The sequence below is a fragment of the Myxocyprinus asiaticus genome, chromosome 10, assembly GCF_019703515.2.
Source record: "Myxocyprinus asiaticus isolate MX2 ecotype Aquarium Trade chromosome 10, UBuf_Myxa_2, whole genome shotgun sequence".
Lineage (NCBI taxonomy): Eukaryota > Metazoa > Chordata > Actinopteri > Cypriniformes > Catostomidae > Myxocyprinus > Myxocyprinus asiaticus.
The window spans coordinates 9830323-9852500 of NC_059353.1; the positions used below are offsets into that span (position 1 = coordinate 9830323).

General features: G+C 40.6%; 1 protein-coding gene across 13 annotated transcripts in view; it reads right to left on the reverse strand.

The window, feature by feature from the left end:
- LOC127446741 (E3 ubiquitin-protein ligase MYCBP2) overlaps positions 1 to 19504 on the reverse strand; it is a 155032-nt gene extending 135528 nt beyond the window's left edge. For 11 of the 13 annotated variants that reach the window (XM_051707889.1, XM_051707894.1, XM_051707895.1 and 8 more), the window contains exons 1-2: positions 18654 to 19504; positions 13447 to 13522 (exon numbers count right to left, since the gene is read on the reverse strand). In XM_051707889.1, the coding sequence (XP_051563849.1) occupies positions 13447 to 13522; positions 18654 to 18931 (354 nt within the window). In that variant the 5' untranslated portion in view covers positions 18932 to 19504. The remainder of the gene's footprint in view (positions 1 to 13446; positions 13523 to 18653) is intronic. The other 2 variants (XM_051707900.1, XM_051707902.1) reach the window with 2 other exon arrangements.
- Positions 19505 to 22178: the final 2674 nt, after the last annotated feature.

Here is a 22178-nt window from a genome sequence, read left to right on the forward strand (position 1 = left end):
AATGTGTGGACTGCTAACATTCACCAACATGTTAAAACGAAACAAATTTGAAATTTCAACACGGTGAATGAACACGGAATATGCGGGAATACTTAAAATGTTGCGCAAGAACATTGACGCTTCACAGGATGTGTAAAAATCTTGATCTCACAGATATTTGGAGACTTTTGAACCCATCTGGTAGAGACTATACATTCTTTTCATCAGTCCATAAGATTTATTCTAGAATATATTTTTTTTTATATCCAAATCTCTCATTTCATCTGTTGTTGATTGTTAAATTGGAAACATTTTAGTCTCAGATCATGCCCTGGTGAGTTTAGAGGTGTTGCCACATACGGAGAAAAAAGAAATCATATAGTTGGCGCCTTAATGTGTCCCTTTTGCAAAATCCTGATTTCCAGCAAATGTTAAAGACTGAAATCAATGTTTATATGGAGACCAACTGGTCCTCAGTATCCTCTGTGGGCGTGGCTTGGGAGGCACTTAAGGCGGTTCTTAGAGGTCGGATCATACAGTATGCCTCATTCACCAAAAAATCCAAAGCACGAGAACTCGTGGAGTTGGAAGGAAATATTAAAAGTGCAGAGGCAGAGCTGAAGCACCGTATGAGAATTGACCCGATTGAATTTGTCACAGAAAGTGGAGTTTTGGTTATTCAGGGCAAGACAGTCATACTTTGAGTCGGGGCACAAAGCAGGGAAGATTTTGGCTAGATATATAAAGCAGAGAGAGTTTCTTTCTACCATTCCCTCAGTGAAATCTGCTGGTGGTGAAATCTTTACCTCGTACATTGATATTAATAATGCCTTTAAAGTATTCTATCTTGATCTTTATAGTTCCACGTCTTCGTCTACTGATGAAGATATTAGAAACTTTGTGGAACCATTAGATCTCCCTAAACTGACGACTGAGCAAAAAAATTCTCTTGATTCTGAGATAACCTTGGAGGACATTGACGAGGTAATTAAGTCCCTACCTATTGGCAAGGCTCCGGGGCCAGATGGTTTTGCCGCAGAATTCTTTAGATCCTATGCTACAGAACTGACTCCACTTTTGTTAGAAGTTTATACTGAATCATTAAAGAATGGAAAGCTTCCTCCAACCATGACACAAGCCCGGATCAGTCTGATTCTTAAAAAGGACAAAGATCCAAGCGAGTGTAAAAGTTACCCTCCAATCTCCCTGATCCAACTAGATGTAAAAAATGTGTCAAAAATTTTAGCCAACCGATTAAGTAAAGTTATGACATCTCTTATACATATAGATCAGGTGTCTCATCAATATCGTGAGGTCAGTAGCGAATGATCAGACTCCGGTCGCTGCCATCTCACCTGATGCCAAAAAGGCGTTTGATATGGTAGAATGGGATTATCTTTTTAAGATTTTGGAAATGTATGGGTTCGGGAGTACATTTATTGGTTGGATTAAGTTACTTTATAGACACCCTGTAGCAGCGGTACAAACAAATGGATTAATTTCAGATTATTTTACTCTGGATAGAGGCACTCGGCAGGGTTGCCCTCTTTCCCCATTATTGTTCTGTCTTGCCCTGGAACCATTAGCAGCCGCGATAAGAAAGGAGGATGATTTTCCAGGGGTGATTGTGGGAGATGTGGCGCATAAGCTTCTGCTTTACGCAGATGATATTTTATTATTTGTCTCTGAACTTACTAGATCTATGCCTTGCCTCCACAGAATTATTAATTCCTTTTCCAAGTTCTCAGGATACAAAGTCAGTTGGTCTAAATCCAAAGCTTTGGCTCTGACAGCATTCTGTCCAGTGACGGCCTTCCAGCCGGGCGCCTTCCAGTGGCCCAAACAGGGCATTAAGTATTTGGGAATTTTATTCCCAGCAAATTTGTCTGATTTAGTCAGACTTAATTTTGATCCCTTAATAAAAAGGTTTTTGAATGATGTGGACAGGTGGACTTCATTACACTAATCGATGATTGGGAAGGTTAATGTAATTAAAATGAATTGTATTCCGAAATTCAACTACCTGTTACAGTCTCTCCCTATAGATGTCCCCCTCTCTTATTTCAAGCAATTTGATAGCATAGCGAAGTCCTTCATTTGGAATGGTAAGCGTGCCAGGTTAATCTTCAATAAGTTACATAGGCCGATTGACAAAGGTGGGTTAGGCCTACAAAAGGTTTTGTTTTATTATTATGCATTCGGTCTCAGACATTTGGCTCATTGGTCGCTTCCACCTGAGAGGGCCCCTCCATGGTTTTGTACTGAAAAGGAAGCTCTTGCCCCTATCTCGCCTCTGCATAGCCTTCCGATCAAATTAATCGGAGAAGTTTAGTCGCACCCCATTATTTTGCATTTACACTCGATATGGACAAAAGTGTCCAGAGTGTTTAATTTGGATATTTATTTAAACGTAGCCTCGAGCATATGGCAGAACCCTAAACTATGCATTAATAAGTCCCCTTTCTGTTGGTCAGATTGGATTGTGAGGGGGGTTAATACACTCAGTGACGTATATGAGAGTGGAGTATTGAGACCTTTTGAAAATTTGGTTCAAAATTTTGGGATACCAGATCTCAATTTTACAAGTATTTACAGCTGTGCCACTTACTCTGCACTGTTTTTGGGAGTGGCACGCACCCCCCTAGAGTGGCAGATACTCTGGGAGTGGTGATTACTGCTTTTGGAAAAGGTCATGAGGCATCAGTGTATTACTCCCTGCTAATTCAGAGTCTGGGGGACGGAGCTTTAAATTCCCTCAAAAGATTAAGTGAGGAATATTTAAATTTGTTTTTGGAGGAGGGAGTGTGGGCTAGGATTCTTAAAAATGTGAAGTCTGCATCTAGAGATGCAAGGGTGCGCCTTATGCAATTTAAGATTCTACATAGATTTTATTGGACCCCTTCTAAATTGTATAGGCTTGGCCTTAAGGACACACCCACATGCTGGTGATGCCATTTAGAAGATGGAGACACCACCCATGTTTTTTGGGGGTGTCGTAAGATACAGGAGTTCTGGTTGAGAATTGTATGGCCGACGTATTGGGTAATCGGATCTCCTTTAGCCCCAGGCTCTGTATTTTGGGTGACGGGGCAGTCATTGATGTAGGAGATAAGTACATGAAGATTTGGATCCTGGCCGGTGTTATGGTGGGCAGACAGGTTATCCTTAGAGGATGGAAGTCAGCTGGAGCCCCCTCGTTTCGTGAGTGGTGCGAGGAGATGGGCAGGGTAGCAGCTTTCGAGGAGGTGTTGTGTAGATCTGGGATTCATTTGATGGGAAATGGGGCAGTTATTTGACATTTTTGGGGGACTCTCAGGGAGGGACTGTGGAGAGAGTGGCGTAGTTTGAGATGTGTATGATTATTATATATTTTATTTTATTTTAATGTATTAATTTTTTTCTGTGTGCGTGTACTTATTTGAGACCACGAGGATGTTCGTAGGGGGTCGGGTGGGGTTGTTGATTGGGGAGGGGAGGGGTAGTAGTGGGAGTTAAATGTTAATTCATTGTATATATGTTTTGTTTTTCTTTGTCATTTTTATGACTCAATAAAAATGTTAATCTTAAAATGTTGCGCAAGACGTGCAATCCCACTCCTAAATTCATGAAGTGGGAAGCTATGTTCTTCACGTTGGTAATTGATGCTGCTAAGACACTTGGAAAAGAGTGCTTGGTGTCTGCATACTCTTGTGCGCTCAAACGACCGTGCCTCGCTGCATCCAGTATATTATGCGCCCACGAGTCTTTGCAAGCTAAAATAGAATTGCGCTCGCTTGTCTTTGAGTGTTCAGTTAGAAGACTTTGTTTGCTCAGTGTAATTTTTGTGCTCTCTCGCTTGTTGTCTGCTTGCACTAACGTTACAAATGCTGCACTGGCAAGTGACAGTTCTAGCAACTGTCCCGAATCTCTCTTACACTAGCCCGGGGCCATCGGGCAGTCCTTATTGTCGAGCCCTGTCATTTTATTTTCCCATTTATCAATCCATCTCCAGACAGACTTAACTGATCCATTTGTCTTTGTGTTTGTCTATCTGGCCATAATGAAGGATGATGTAATGAAGAGAAAGTCTTTCATTTTTAGGCGGACACCAAAGGGAAATCTAACCCTATGTTTGGCAGAGTGACATCAGCCTCCCCAGCCTCTGAAGACATTAGGTGGCCACAAATTTATGAGCCATGTCTAGCAGCTCATTGGATTGACTGAATAGTTTCCAACTAGAGGTGCAGGACAGTTGTGGACAGTTTGGTTAAGTTGGAGTCCCCATAATTAAAGTGTCTAACTTAAAACCTGCTGAAATATTGTCTAGTGGGGCATCAACCTTAGAAAGCCACCTTGAACAGACAAGAGATGAGAAATGAGACACAAAGTGTCACTTTCTCCATCTTTGGATGCAACAAGAGCTACTGTGCCCACTAAAGAAGATTTAAACTGCTGTTCTTTCCCAGACTCCAATGGCATTTCAGTTGACTTTTTAACATAGTCAGCTATTTACTGAGAAAGGAACCAATGGACATAACAAGCATTGAGAAGAACAACCTTTAACACAACCATATTAGGGCAATGCAAGTAAAAGGAAATTCTTCTTTGTAACTGCACAACAAGAGAATACAGTAAAGTCCTAATTATTAAAAAATGGACAATAAGTCAAATCTAAAGGACTCAAGATGGCGCCGAGTATGGCTGCTGCGTTGCGAGCTCTGACACAACATAGCAATGTTTTGTTTGTTTTGTTAACAATTCTTATGTTTTTTGTCTTGGATGTTGTCTGCCTTATTGTCTACGACAGACAAACACTTTTGGACATTGGTTCAGCAATCTCACACCGTAAACCGGACTTCACATTCCTCAATGCCAACCCGCTGTTTACAAACACGCAAGCGGAGCCCTTTGTCTGGGCAGCACGGCCGCGGAAACGCAGGAGGAAAAGGGGAAACAGAGCCGGCATTCTCATCAGAGTAAGACGCCGCGCAAATCGACCCCCACTACCCACTACTCTACTGGCAAATGTTCAGTCTCTGGATAACAAGCTCTGCGAGCTGAAAGCGCGGATCTCTTTCCAACGAGATACAAGGGACTGCTGCATTATCTGCCTAACAGAAACTTGGACGTCTGCGGAGATTCCAGACTCAGCCATTGAACCCGCGGGGTTCTCCGTGCACCGAGCGGACAGAGTGAAAGACCTCTCAGGTAAAAGCAGAGGTGGTGGTGTATGTTTTATGATCAACAAATCCTGGTGTGATCAGAGGAACGTACATTCTATCAAGTCTTTCTGCTCTCCTGATCTGGAATTTCTTATGCTTCTGTGTCGACCATTCTGGCTACCGAGGGAATTCACAGCGGTCATTATCACTGCTGTGTACATTCCCCCACAAGCCGACACAGACCGGGCACTCAAGGAACTGTATGGGAGTATAAGTGAGCAGGAAACCGCGCACCCTGAGGCCGCGTTCATTGTGACCGGGGACTTTAATAAAGCCAGTTTAAAATCAATCGCACCAAAATATCACCAGCACATTAGTTTCAACACACGAGGGGACCGGGTTTTGGACCATTGCTACTCTCCGTTCCGGGATGGCTACAAATCCCTCCCCCGCCCACCATTTGGCAAATCAGACCACTCTTCCATTCTGCTTCTGCCCGCTTACAGGCAGAAATTGAAACAGGAAGCACCCACCCTCAGAACGATCCAGTGCTGGTCGGACCAATCAGACTCTATGCTACAAGACTGTTTTGATCACACGGACTGGGAGATGTTCCGGTCCGCCTCTGATGACGACATCAAGCTTTACGCTGATAGTGTAATGTGTTTCATCAGAACGTGCGTAGAGGAAGTGATTCCGACCAGAACTGTACGAATCTATCCGAATCAGAAGCCATGGATCAATAGCGATGTTCGCGTGGCACTTAATATGCGGACCTCCGCTTTTAATTCCGGGAACGCGGAGGAGCATAAACAAGCCAGTTATGCCCTCCGAAAAACTATCAAAACAGCAAAACGCCAGTACAGGATCAAGATTGGAGGACAGTTTAACACCACCAACTCTAGAGGCATGTGGCAGGGAATTAACATCATCACGGACTTTAAAGGGAATAAAAACTCCGCCATGAACACAGCTGCCTCTCTACCGGATGAGCTAAATACTTTTTATGCTCGTTTCGAGGGAAATAACACCGCCCTTGCGGAGAGAGCTCTCGCGGCTGAAGCTACAGAGGTTAGTTCACTCTCCGTCTCTGTAGCGGATGTAACACGATCCTTCCGACGGGTGAATATCTGCAAAGCCGCTGGCCCAGATGGCATTCCGGGCCGCGTCAGAGCGTGCGCGAACCAGCTGGCTGGTGTTTTTACGGACATTTTCAACCTTTCCCTCTCTTTGTCTGTAGTCCCCACATGCTTTAAAACATCCACCATTGTGCCTGTTCCAAAACAATCAAAAATAACTTGTTTAAATGACTGGCGTCCTGTTGATCTGACCCCCATCATCAGCAAATGTTTTGAGAGACTAATCAGAGATTACATCTGCTCTGTATTGCCACTCTCTCTTGACCCGCTGCAGTTTGCTTACCGCAACAACCGCTCCACTGATGATGCCATTGCATCTACAATACACACTGCTCTCTCCCACCTGGAAAAAAAGAACACTTATGTGAGAATGCTGTTTGTAGACTACAGCTCAGCATTCAACACCATAGTGCCCTCCAAGCTAGATGAGAAACTCCGGGCTCTGGGCTTAAACAGCTCGCTGTGCAGCTGGATGCTGGACTTCCTGTCAAGCAGACGCCAGGTGGTTAGAATAGGCAGCAACATCTCCTCATCACTGACCCTCAACACTGGAGGCCCACAGGGCTGTGTTCTCAGCCCACTACTGTATTCCTTGTACACACATGACTGTGTGGCAACACATAGCTCCAATGCCATTATTAAGTTTGCTGATGACACGACGGTGGTAGGTCTGATCACTGACAATGATGAAACAGCCTACAGAGAGGAGGTGCACACTCTGACACACTGGTGTCAGGAGCACAACCTCTCCCTCAACGTCAGTAAGACAAAGGAGCTTGTGGTGGACTTCAGAAGAAAAGACAGAGAACACAGCCCCATCACCATCAATGGAGCACCAGTGGAGAGAGTCAGCAGCTTCAAGTTCCTGGGTGTCCACATCACTGAGGAACTCACATGGTCCATCCACACTGAAGTCGTTGTGAAGAAGGCTCATCAGCGCCTCTTCTTCCTGAGACAGCTGAGGAAGTTTGAAATGAACCGCCACATCCTCACACGGTTCTACACCTGCACTGTGGAGAGCATCCTGACTGGCTGTATCTCCGCCTGGTACGGCAATAGCACCGCCCACAACCACAAAGCACTGCAAAGGGTGGTGCGAACTGCCAGACACATCATCGAAGGTGAGCTTCCCTCCCTCCAGGAAATATATACAAGGCGGTGTGTGAAAAAAGCTCGGAGGATCATCAGAGACTCCAGCCACCCGAGCCATGGGCTGTTCTCACTGCTACCATCAGGTAGGCGGTATCGCAGCATCAGGATTAACTATTTGGGGATTTTATTCCCAGCAAATTTGTGTGATATGAAATTTGATTTAATTTTGACCCTTTAATAAAAAGGTTTTCGAGTGATGTGGGGAGGTGGGCTTCATTGAGAAGGTTAATGTTATTAAAATGAATTGCATTCCAAAATTCAACTACCTGCTACAATCTCTCCCTCTCTTATTTCAAGCAATTTGATAGCATAGCGAAGTCCTTCATTTGGAATGGTAAACGTCCCAGATTACACTTCATTAAGTTTCATAGCCAAAGCTGGGCTAGGCCTACCCAAGACTTTTTTTATTATTATGCATTCGGTCTCAGACATTTAGCTCATTGATCGCTTCCACCTAAGAGAGCCCCTCCCTGGTTTTGTATTGAACAGGAAGTTCTTGCCCCTATTATGCCATTGCAAAGCCTTTCTATCAATCTAAAAGGAGAAGTTAAATTACACCCTGTTATCTCGCATTTGCACTCGGTGTGGACAAAAGTGTCCAGAGTGTGTAATTCGGACATTTATTTAAAGGTTGGCTCGAGCATATGGCTGAACCCTAAACTGCATATTAATAAGTCCCCTTTCTGTGGGTCAGAGTGGATTGTGAGGGGGGTTACTACACTCGGTGACCTATATGAGAGTAGTGTGTTGAGGTCCTTTGAAAATTTGGTTCAACATTTTGGGATCCCCAGATCTGTTTTTTTAGGTATCTACAGCTGCGCCACTTGCTCTGTACTATTTTTGGGAACACACCCACCTGCTGGCGATGCCAACCAGAGGATGGAGACATAACCCATGTCTTTTGGGGTTCAGAGTCTGGTTTGCGATGTATTAGGCACTTGGGTATCATTTTGCCCCAGACTCTGTATTTTGGGCGATGTGGCGGTCATCAACATAGAAAACAGACACATAAAGAGTTGGGTCTTAACCAGTGTCATGATCAACAGACCCTCCTTTCAGGAGTGGTGCTCGGAGATGGGAAGGGTGGCGGCCTTTGAGAAGGGATTATTTAGCAGAATGGGGAAGTATAACGGGTTCGTGGAGAAATGGGGCGGGAATATATAATTTATGGATGGGTGATTATTTTTATTATATTTTTTATTTGTTTATTTATTTGTTTATTTTATTTTATTTTGTGTGTGTGTGTGTGTGTGTCTATCATTTGCGACCACTGGGATGTTGTTGGGGTTAGTGGGGGTTAAGATTGATTCCGTGTATATACGTTTTGTTTTTCATGTGTATTCGTGTGTTTGTGTTTATTTATGAGAATCAATAAAAATTGTTAATCTGAAAAAAATTTAGTTTTAATTACTTCAACCTAAGTGTATGTAAACTTCTGACTTCAACTGTATATGTGGTATGTTCACTGTGTGTATCTTATCATGATGAAAATTAAGAAGAGAAAGTTTGTTTTTGTGAGTTAAAGATGGATCAAAGTGAACATAAAGGTGACAGAGTGCAGTCTTAGCCCATTATACACTGGAACAAAATATGTTTTTGATTAGTCTTTTTTGGCTTGTTTTCCAAAATAATATCTAAAACTTCTTTAAAACAACGTACATTTACTTTAGGAACTATACTGCAGAAGAACAAATTGTTATCGGGGAACGCTGAATACAATATTTAATCAGGGCTCGACATCAACGCTTGTCCGGGACAAGTGGATTTTTGAAGGGGCAAGAGAAAGAGAATTTTACTTGCCTGACCAGACAAACAGACTGATTAAAACGTCGATAACAAAAAAAATAACCAGCTATATTTGTGATAGCCTAGGCATGTGTCACTTATTAGAAAGTTAATTTTCTTATTCTGCTGTTGAAAGTAATCCAGCACACGTAATTTTATAATTCACAAGCGATCTAGTAGCAGCTGCACCCTGTTTGATTGACAGGTGGCGTATGTATGTGTGCTGAACATGCAAGTGTTCTGAAAATGCTCGCGCTAATGCGCACCTGAACGGTCAAATACATTTCAAAATTTCACCAAAATGCCCATCTTGGTGAGGTATTCATGTAAATACTGCTCTTGACTGAGTAACTTTAGTAGCTTTAAAAAGTATTAATGTATTTAAATCATACCGTAAGGACCAGTAGTAGGTTTATGTCGCATTTCATTATGAATGTTTACTTGAATATTTGAAAGCCTACTGCTGTTAAAAACTGTTAAAGCTGCTAAAAAAGCACTGAATTGTCTTAATTTGTATTTTTGTTCTATTATATTCTATTATCTATTATTTCTATTCATTGCTGTTTTTTATTGTTATTTTATTACTGACTGTTTACTAGTCTTCAATAATTAAGAACTTGAAACCATTCTTCCATAATTATCATATAAGTTAGTGTTATTATTTGTTGTGGTTTTGAAGCTGGTATTGAAAATCGTCAAATTTCTACAAACATAAACAAACATGCAGCGCGGCCACGTGCGTCTCTCTCTTTCTCGAATCGGCGTCTTCGGCTGCCCTTTATCTTGCTCTCCTGCTGATCAGCTGATTCAGCGCCGGCTGTGCTCCATCACGGCCTTTCCACGCCCTCCTCCTCGTCACACTCCTCTCCCGGACACGCTGTCGCCTGGTCCTCAACCATTCCTCCGCCCTCTGGCGGACACCAGCTCGCTCCTCCCCCGGCAGATGGCAGTGAGTCCTCCGGCCCCTGGCGGACGGAACCACTCCTCCCCTTCCTGGCAGACGGCCGCAGTTCCTCTGGCTCTCGGCGGCCGGCAGCGACCCCTCCGTCCCCAGGCAGACGGCCACGGCTGCTCCCCTGGCGGATGGCAGCGGCGAGGACTCCGCGACAGCGTGTCCCTCTTCCCTCCCGGGTTTCGGCACCACTGTTACAGTATAAGGAAGGGCAAGGAGGAGGCGGGAACTGGCTGAACAGTCAATGTAAAGTTTAATGATATAAATTAATTTAAAATAAACATACAAACATTCAGCACGGCCACGTGTGTCTCTCTCTCTCTGTCAAACAGGCATCTCCGGCTGCTCTTTATCTCGCTCTCCCACTGATCAGCTGATTCAGCGCCGGCCGTGCTCCATCACGGCCCAGCCACGCCCTCCTCCTAGTCACATACTCCGATAAATAAAACTCATCGGGGACTGCAGGGTGTATTTAGCATGTGAAAAGCCAGTCCGCACACAGGTACAAGAGTCAGACTATGCACTATACAAGTCCCACCACTGTCCCCTGAAAGGTCAGTGGTAATGGGTCAAATTAGTTTATGCGACATGTCGGTAGAATGGGAATAGTTTTAAGCTTATCACCCATTTAAGTAGAAATTTACATTCAAAAATGAAATAGACCTAACTCCAGTTTTTCAATAATAGAATAAGCCATGACATTCTGGTGTCTGAAAATTGTGTTCATTTTAAGTAAAGCTGGGTGATATATTGAATTCACAATATATTTGCAAAGATTTTGCTGCCAGTATAAATTAAAGCAACATCTAAATATCATGATGATTTTTTTATTGGTCCATATTTTTTTTAAAGATCATGCCATTAAACTTGTTTTGCAATCATTCCTTGTATTGCAACTCGTGAGTATGAGATGCTAGGGGTGGGTAAAAATATTGATTTTCTGATGTATTTTCCGATACATCTTCATCTGAATGATATCGATTCTTAAATCCCAAGGTCAATCTTTTACTCTATACGCAGCCCTTTTCCACAATGAGAGGAAAGAACTTGCATTTGCAACCAAATTTCATGCTATGTGACTAAAAATGTATATATTTGGCAACTGGCTGGTAAATGTTCAGATTTCACTCACCAGTAATTGTGTAGTATAGTGGTGAATTATTCAGCAGTGAGATCCTTTCACTGCGTGTAGAGAGTAAAGGTTGTTCTGTGTAATGTGTGTGTCCAAAGGCGAGATCCACGAAACTGATTTGTCACTGAATAATGTCTCTTTTAATACCCTTTCTGTTCTCTAAAGACAGTTGTTGATCAAAAACAACAAAAAATAAACATTTAATCACGCCAATGCTGGTTTTCTTAGAGACAGTACCGGTTTTTAACATGTGTTCAACAAATCAATGTAAATACTTGTAAATAGTACAAATTACGCAATTAAACAATAAACACATAACAAAATATATGCAATATAATATCATATTAATTGTTGAATACATGGATTTTTAAAAAAAATTAAAATTAAAAAGCTAAAATGTGACCAAAGTTATGAAAACTAATGAAATATAATTAGTAAAATGAATATTTTCTTAACATACCTAGTTAGATGGTCCCCTGTATAATTAACAGCATTCGCTGGGAGAGAATTTCTTTCATATGCAAGCAAAAGGGACATTATAATGAAATATACCCACATGAATCGATATCAAAATTGGATCGAGAGCTTGTGAATCAGAACCGAATAGGGAAATCTGTATCAATACCCAGCCCTATGAGATGCATTTGAAATGTTTTAATAGTTTCTCGAATTTATCCAACTATTCCAATCAGCGATTCATTTGCATCACGCAAATATTTTCACTGAAGTCAGAGTAGCATTTTTCATATATTAAATCATTTTAGTAAAAAATATCTATATCTAATATCATATTCTTATATATATATATATATATCTTTTTTTTTTTTTTTTTGCAAGGCCAATATCACCTAGGCCTCATTATATAGGTTACAAAGGTCATTAAATAAATCAAACTGGAAGGACAATAAACTCTTTAATCTCCAGAAGAAAAGTTCTGGTCCTTTAAATGAAAGCAAACTGAAGTACTTCAACACTGAAACACATTTCAACAGTATGTATTTAAGAAAATCTCTCCCTCTTGGAGGAACTCCACCCATCTGTTTGTGAACAAAGATAGTGAGTTTCGTTTAAGGCTGTGGCAGTGAAAGAGAGAAGTGAGCACTTTCTTAGCCAGCAGGGTTTTAGGGTGGAGGATTATTACGGCATATTCCCTTCTCCACTATCTGCAATCACATTATTCTCTCTTACCCCTGCCTGTGAAGCACTAACATCCACTAGGGAAAAGAGAGTGCCTGGGAAAGGATATCCAAACACAATCAGGCATTACCCCCACACATGCTTTGGGGAATGGCAAGACAATGCACAATATCCAATATAAGACATTCTGGGTCTCTGCCTATTTTCTGAGCATTGTTAAACGCAGTAGACAACTTGCGGAAAACCCTGCTGCCTGGCACACCATAGGTGCCCAAAGCAGGAGATAGATGAAGCTGTTGCCGTGGAAACGTGAAACACATGGGTCGCCAAGCAACAGCCAATCGTGACCCTGCCACTCCCGAAATCTTCACCATGCATGCAAGTGTTTACTGGCATCTTCAAAACTCTGATGATTACAATCAGTTTCCTCGCATAAAATGTAAATGTCGCATTAAGAATATGATAAATATGTATCATATTGTGACTGCAATGTGATCAATGAGTGTGTTTACATGCACAACACTAAGCTGACTATGCTTATTCCAAAAATTCTGCAATGTAAGAAAATGCAAACCTTAACATGGGACTTGAAATTATTGGTTTAGTGTCTTGTTTTGATGTCCAATCGTGAAAAAACATGCACACACCACATGTACTTGTAGTCAGCTTATTAAGCATAATCTGTGTAAGATTGCGCACATAAACATGTTCAGTGTCCAAGAATGTGTACTTTTGGAAGTATGCAGCAATGTGCAAAAATTAAATTTCCTATCCAAAAAAGCTATAAACAAGCTATCTGAATGGAATCTATTCCATCAAGAATGTTTGTTTTGTTTTGTTTTTTACATTACACTTTGCAGCTATGCAATGAAATCTGATGTATGAGAGAAAGAAAATTACAGACTTGAAAATTACAGGAATAAGAAAATGATTCTACCACAAAACTGGTAGTATCTACTGGTAGTATTAAATCCTACATGCTAATTTTTTGTGTGTGAAGTATGGGGAGTCTCCAAAGACAGATCTTACCTTTGTTCTTGTTTTCACTTTTGATTTGACTTTTTGCCGCCTTTTAAGCTTCTTCTTACTCAAAGCTTTCTTTCCCCTGGAAAAGATTAAGTTACATCAGGTTTTGCAGTGTCAATGGTCAGTAATCACAAATGAATACAAAGGCCTTGCTAGGCAATATGCATAATGAATATTTTGGCAGTATTTTGTCAGGTAACCACAATTTAAAATTTTACCAATACAAATCCAATATAGCAAGGTCCAAAGTCTAATATACCAGATATCTTAATAGGTACAGCACATTAGTGGTCGAACAATATGGCCACAGCCAATATCTAGAGAACAGGGTGGCAGATGGGTGTCCAGTATAATGGTGATGTATCCATATTACAATTTAATGATAGCACATGAGATGCACAAAAATGTGCTTAAATTGAATGAACACTTTATAAAACATTTACAATATTCACTAATAAAACTGAAAATAGAACATATTTAGGCTATTATCCATTGACAAAGCTGTCGTATACTTGGGAACAGTTGAAAGTGGAGCTACCACTACTGTTTATTGGCCAAATGCTGCTCATTTCAAAATGGCCAAATACAGTTGAAGAAGAAATACATCCACATAATTTTCCTTCCTCATGATGCCATCTATTTTGTGAAGTGCACCAATCCCTCCTGCAACAAAGCACTCCCACAACATGATGTTGCCACCCCCATGCTTCACGGTTGGGATGGTATTCTTTGGCATGCAAGCCTCACCCTTTTTCCTCCAAACATAACAATGGTCATTATGGCCAAACAGTTACATTTTTGTTTCATCAGACCAGAGGAACTTTCTCCAAAAAGTAAGATCTTTGTCCCCATGTACACTGCATTCTGGCTTTTTTATGGTGCTTTTGGAGCAGTGGCTTCTTCCTTGCTGAGCAGCCTTTCAGGTCATGTCGATATAGGACTTGTTTTACTGTGGATATAGATACTTGTCAACCTGTTTCCTCCAGCATCTTCACAAGGTCCTTTGCCGTTGTTCTGGGACTGATTTGCACTTTTCGCACCAAACTACGTTCATCGAATGCGTCCCCTTCCTGAGCAGTATGATGGCTTCGTGGTCCTATGGTGTTTATACTTGCATACTATTGTTTGTACAGATGAACGTGGTACCTTCAGGCATATGGAAATTGCTCCCAAGGATGAACCATGACTTGTGGAGGTCCACAATTTTTGTAAAGTTACTCTTGGCTGATTTCTTTTAATTTTCCCATGATGTCAAGCAAAGAGGCACAGAGTTTAAAGGTAGACCTTAAAATACATCCACAGGTACACCTCCAATTCAGTACACCTCCTATCAGAAGCTAATTGTCTAAAGGCTTGACATAATTTTCTGGAAATTGTCAAGCTGCATAAAGGCACAGTTAACTTAGTGTATGTAAACTTCTGACCCACTGAAACTGTGATATAGTCAATTAAAAGTGAAACAATCTGTCTGTAAACAACTGTTAGAAAAAATGACTCATGTCATGCACAAAGTAGATGTCCTAAACGACTTACAAAAAGTATAGTTTGCAAATATTAAATCTGTGGAGTGGTTAAAAAATTTGTTTTAATGACTTCAACCCAAGTGTATGTAAACTTCTGACTTCAACTGTATCTCTCAATTAATCGAGAAAGATCAAAGGTCCAATATAACATCGTCACAATGGAGCATTTGGTACAGAACTGAGCACGTTTGACATCCGAATGACAGACCAAGAAATGTATCCCATAATAGGTACAACACATGCAGCTGTTCCCATAATGTGTTTTTTAACATGCATATTTAATAAGCATGGGTTTTAAGGGCAGCAATATCCCCAAAGAATTGAGAAAGTAGTGCCATGTTAAAAGAAATTTTCACCCAAATATTCATATTCTCTCATCATTTACAAATTGTTCACTGTACATCTTGTCATTGCAGTCTCTAGGCATGATCGTGATATCAAGGTCGATTACACTTCCTAGTGCTTGATGCATGCGCAAAGTGCTAGATAGCTCTATGAAGTGTAATCGAGCTTAAAATCATGATCGCCAAGGAGACTGCTGATGTCAAGATTTATAGTTCAGGATTTTTACTTGCCCTGCCAAAATTTTCACTGGCCCAAACACAAAAATTAAAAATAGCTGTTTTTACCATCATGTCCAAAGTTAACTATTTTTTATATATACATTATATATATACATATATATTTATGGTCATTTCCCCAAAAATGTTGTTACATTTATAATTTACAAGACATGATTTATGCCTTATGTAATCTCATATAAGCGCTTTATAGATGTAAATTCATAAATACATCATATTATCCTCAGTCGTCCCACCATTTACACGTGTTTTTAAGCAAAGAGTTCTATGGAGCAGAGGATGGGTTTTTGGTCACCCGTTTAGTCATGTTGTCAACTTTTGGGCCTTGTGCAGTGTTTTCACAACCAGGATCAAAGATTTAGGTCTAGTCACTGAGTTAAAGATTTGATTTTTGGCTGAATGTAATAAACATGAGAATCCCTGAAAGAGGAGACCTTGCTAATAAATCGGTTGTGATGTGTTAAATACAGTAGGTAGATATTAGGCCTAATCTGTGAATTACAAATGTGGATATAAACAAAATTACACAACCCAAACAAGACCAAAACTGCCTGTGATACACAAAGCACATGATGAAAATACCTGTACAGTCCAGAAATGAGAAATGTAACAGGTGTGTTATGAGAATAATATGAAGTAGACAGATTTAAATGTCATCTTCAAGCTGAACAACTCTTCTTATAATAATAGCCAAAGTGATTTTGCTCCTTTTCATAACAAACACCATTATCATGTCGAATTAATGTTTACGCTTTGAAATATTACCTAATTGGATAACCGGGGTTTAACAGTTTATTACGTTTCATTCAGCGCTTCATCTCTAAAAGCGAATTAATGAGAGAAAATTAGCTTTTTATACTATGGGAACAAAACTAGCGCTCAGTCCATTTAAGAAGAGAGATGATGAGAGAGATGCACGGAGGTAGATGGATTTGCAATCCAACAAAAAGAAACCATTGATTTCTTGTGTTCCAATGTGTGGACTGCTAATTTTCACCAACATGTTAAAACGAAAAAAAATTGAAATTTCAAGCACTGTGAACACGGAATGTGCGGGAATACTTAAAACGTTGTAATTGATGCTGCTAAGACACCTGGAAAAGAGTGAGGACAGTTCTAGGAGAGCGCGCTTGGTGTCTGCATACTCTTGTGCGCTCACGCGACCGTGCCTCGCTGTATCCAGTATATTATGCGCCCACGTGTCTTTGCAAGCTAAAATAGAATTGTGCTCACTCGTCTTTGAGTGCTCAGGTAGAAGACTTTGTTTGCTCAGTTTAATTTTTGTGCTCTCTCGCTTGTCTGCTTGCACTAACGTTACAAATGCTGCACTGGCAGTTCTAGCAACTGTCCCAAATCTCTCTCACACTGGCCCCGGGCCATTGGGCAGTCCTTATTGTCCAGCACTGTAGTTAAAATTGAGTTACATTTTGGTCCGTTCTCACCCAAAACATCTTAGATCACTTCAGAAGATATAAATGTAACCACTTGAGACTTATGGATTACTTTTATGCTGCCTTGATTTGCTTTTTGGAGCTTCAAAGTTCTGGTCACCATTCACTTGCATTGTATGGACCTACAGAGCTGAGATAATCTTCCAGTTATCTTTATTTGTGTTCAGCAGTGGAAAGAAAGTCATACACATCTGGGATGGCATGTGTGTGAGTAAATGAAGAGAGAATTTTCATTTTTGGGTGAACTATCCCTTTAACAACTCTGCAATAAACAAAGAAAATGCTTTTTATACCAGTTTAAATTGGTCTGAGACTGTTTGTGTGACCAATACTTGTAAACAGTCCATGGTATACTAACAGATGTACTCTAGAGTCCCTTGGCGAACCCTGCACAAGGAAAGTTCACTTGCTGTTATGTCAACAAAGGGCAATCACAGCTTCTTTTTCAACATGAACGCCATGCGATTCCGCTATGTAGAACCTTATGTAAGAATTGTGAAAGTGTCCTAGGGCTTGTATAGAGTAGTATACAAAATAAAACAACAGTAGCTGATTATATCCAGTGAAAAGTGACCGTAAAAAGGTTTCCTGTGATTCAGAGCCTGAAGGTTGGGAGGGGTGTTCAATGGTTCAGCACACTTTGCATGCTGCTGACGCCATAAGTGGTTGGTGTAAGTGTACACTACGAACAGCGCTCCGACCTAAAACTGCTGATGTGTTATGGACAGGTTTACGTATATGACCAGAAACAATTATGAACTGTTAAACAAGATTTCCAATAACACGCTGCTGTGGTGGAGACTCGTGAAGGAAAGCACGTCAGTGTCGGTGCGCGTGTCTCTGACCACAGCAGGGTGACGTAAGGCAAAACAGAACCAAGCCTACTCCGAATTTACGGGTGCTCCTTTGAATACATTTACATACAGTATATCGATGTAACATGTCGTTGAACAAGTCTTATTTATCCAAATGAACAGGCTGGGTATCTATAATATCCCGAAAACACGTTTGCCTGGGCAGGGACTATATTTAATTTGACATCACAACATTTCACTCGTCAAAATCCTTACATACATGATGAAATGTTTGCAGTGACTGTTCTTCCATCTTTGCATAACACATCCATAAAACTTAAGGTAGTCGTAATTTGTAAGCCAGATGCCCATTATAACAGTTAAATCAGGACAAAATAAATAATAATATTTCATATATCAAACTAACTCAGCCACATCCTATTAGAACTACATTTTATGAATGAATGAATGTTACATTTATATTACATTATATTATTTATGTCAAACTAGCTGCTTTGCAGTTATTGCTATAGGACTGCATGTGCAAGATGTCTAAAACGGTCCTGTTAACCGCGACAGCACCAATAAAACGCGTTTAAACGTGCACAAATCGAAATCAACACACATCGAGCTGCTCTGCTGTCCTGAATGACATGAAACGAGTGTTTTAGCTTCGCCCGCTGATGTGATCTCGCTAAGGAAGTTAGCTGCATGCTAACCGCTGCTGATGCTTTGGCTCAAATGAGCTCATGTTTGAACCCAATGGGTCGACACGGAGTTGTTTACAAACACATCCAGACCATCTGCACAGTGTCACGGCCCGGTTTCTCATCCCGAACCGAGCCGTTAGACAAGACCCACCTTCCGAGGTTCAGCCCCTGCTCTTTGTCGTTGATCGCGGTGGTGTAAATCCTCCGGTACCTCTCCGCCAGCGCTCGCCCGGAGAGAAGAAGCTGGTAGCGGCTCCGACAATCCGAGCGAGCCCCGACAACGGGACAAGAGCCCATCCCTGATCCGATCGATGCAAAATCGTTTCCAGCTCCGGGAATGACCCTGACGCCCAGCCCCATGGAGTGGGATGCGGAGGACGACAGGATCCCACTACCACCGGCACCCGCTGCCGCAGCAGCACACATCATCGTTTAGGGGAACAGCGCATATATTAGATTAAATTGTCAATGAGCAGAGCTAAAAGTCCCAAGCACACTCCATATATCCGCTGTGCAAAAACACGAAAACGCCCGGTGAATTACATCCGTGTATCTCCGATTAATTCGGCGCTCGCGATGCAACGACGTTAACGGTTAGCCGCTCTGCTGCAACTGCGAAACACACGTCCCTTCCTTCCCCCGGATCAAAATTCAACCTTTATCCCCTCGACTGCAAGCGATCCAACCGCATCGGGCTTTCAAGTCCAGTTGTACGAAGTGGAAAGAGTCAAATGCGCGAGCTGACGTCCGTGCTTCGCGTTTGTCCCTGGTGTTTTTCTTGAGTCCGTAAAGACAGCACCCCTATTAGCGCTGCCATCTTAGCTTCATCATCCTTCCCTGTTCATACCGCTGACTGTCAAGCATGCTGGGATACATTCCCATCCACAGCATACACGGATTGTGTCTCAAAATCTAGTGCGCTGGCTACCTAGAGAGCATGTTTGGGCATCGCACGCGCGTTGAACAAACGTTCCGAACAAATAGAAAACGCTGTCTAGTTAGGGAGCGCGCTAGGTTTCGACGCGGGGCCACTGTAGTAATGGAGAGGCCGTGTGTAACGCCTCAAGGTTTAGATGCATTTTCACATTCGTTTCTTCTCTTAAAAGAATTTGAATTTACAGCACGGTTATAAAAACCACACATTTTGCACGCATGTCTCTATGTTATTTAATTATTAACATATTTACATTCTCCTTACAAGGACATGATGAATCTGATGTGTCTGTGTTTATGACCTGGCATGGGCTATGCATTTCTGGCATTTGTAATATTTACATTTTTTAAGAGGTTATTGCAAATGCCTACTTGTTGGTTTATGTTCAGTTGTTTGCACCCCCAAAACCTGCCTCTGTCTTGTCCCATATGGATTTCGTTATGACAGGTTTGCACTGTCACCAACTATGATTTGACATATATTGTCTCTGGTATAGGCTTACCACTGAAACACCAAATTACATTAGAACCAAGGATGTAACCAAATATTCAAGATTGGTGAGACCAAAAGTCTAAAGGATCTGTAAATGAAAAACCCATATTGATCGACCACAAATTCAAATATTGGGGAGGATGCGTGGCCCCCCTTAGTGGTTACAGACTGGAGAACTAAACTTGGTACTTGGTACTTGTAAACCACCAGAGTCTACAAGATTCCAAACTTGAAACACACTTCCTGGAGTACGGTATGATGTCAACAAATATCCAGAATGTTAGGAATATAGTCATGCTAAATTAATTAATCAATTGAAGTATATATTACCATATTTAAGCTTTTGGTATGTTTATATAATCTTAGGTAATCTAATAGTTGCACATTCAATTGGTCAAATCCACCATCATCTAGGGCCAGTCCAGGACAGAAGCATTGATGGGCAAAATTAAAAATGGATTAAGTTCAAACAATTCTTAGGAAGAGGAACACTGAAAAAGTATAGTGTTACTACACTGTAAAAAAAAATCTTATTGTTTCTTATATTAAAAATTAAGCGTTCAAGCTGCCTTAAAGGTGCACTCAGTCATTTTTTCCTCATTAAAAAGTTTAACTCCTAAAGGCATGAATTGTAATTTTGCAATATAGTATGTAGGAAATCATGAGCACTCACATTAAAATGAAGACTCCAGTCATATCAGTAACCTTATAAAAGCTGTTTTATTCTACATGGAGAGGGTCCGCACATGGGGGCTGCCATGTTAGAATCACATGACCAGCCGAATACTACTCGCTTAATCTCAATAACCGTCCTGTTATTTGACACTTTCACTCATTGATTAAAGTAATCATGGTTGACTGTGAATACTAAATTTCTACAATGGCATCTGAAACTGAAAACTATTGATTTTAAATTATGCTGCATCCAAGCCACTAGGTGTCAGTGTTATTCCAAGATGACACAAAGACAAAACTTACAGAGTGCACCTTTAAGCTTCTTTAGGAGACATGCATGGACCTCAGCACATAAATCACAATGATGATGACAATCGTCAAACACATCACAGAGGAAAAAGATTAGCTTTGAATTATTGCTACATGACAAATAACTGAAAGTTAAAACATACACAACAATCAACAGCATAAATAAAAAGCAGCATACAGTAAAAAAAAATAAAATAATAAAAAGAATGAAAAGTATGATCGTGTTTTAGAGCTCCTTGAGTAAGACAGTAACACTAATGGCATTTACTGTCTCTTTCTTCTGTGCTAGCGCCTATACTACTCCAGCCACCTTGAGAGCTTGGCAGTACAACACTGTAGATGTTGTTGAACTGTGTATGACAAATTGCTTGCTATGTTCCTCATTTGTAAGTCGCTTTGGATAAAAGCGTCTGCTAAATGACTAAATGTAAATATGACACTGCAATTTGTATAATTTATTTATGCTGAAGTGCATGCTGGGAATCCGAATATGTGAGTGTGATGTGTGTAGTTCTCTTGACTTATATTTTTTATTTCGGCTGAATAGTTTTTATAAGTTCAATAACTTATCACAAGTTCAGCTAAAAAAACTTGGATAATTGAGTTCTCAACCAGATCAATCCAGGGCAGTTATTCTTACTCTACATTTTAAGTTATGATAACTAAAAGGCAAAAAATAAAAATAAATAAATAAATAAATAAATATAATGAATAAATAAATAAATATATATATATATATATATATATATATATATATATATATATATATATATATATATATATATATATATATATATATTATTATTATTATTATTATTATTTTATTTTATTTTTTTACAGTGCAAATACATTGAAAACGTAACTATACCATCAATATTATCAGCAGGTATACACGGCAGAATAAAGACTCTATGAATAAATCTTGCTATTTAGGAGCTAGCTGCTACTATAGTTCTACTCAGCCATCATTAAGTCTGTCTGAATTCTTTAACTGTCTGTTTCGGTTAGCAAATTGGACAAAAATAGGCTACAATGGACAGTAAAACTGTTAAGAGGATTATTGGTGCACCCTTGCCTAACCATCAAGACAGGACTTCAGAAGTGAGGAAACCAGCAGAAAACGACATCACAGACCCCACACACCCAGGACGCAAACTCTTAAAAGTTCTTCCCTTCTCGTAGACATTACAGAGCACTGTCCACCAGAACAACCAGATATTGGAACAGTTTCTGCCTCAGGGCATCTCTCTCTCAGAAACAGTTAAC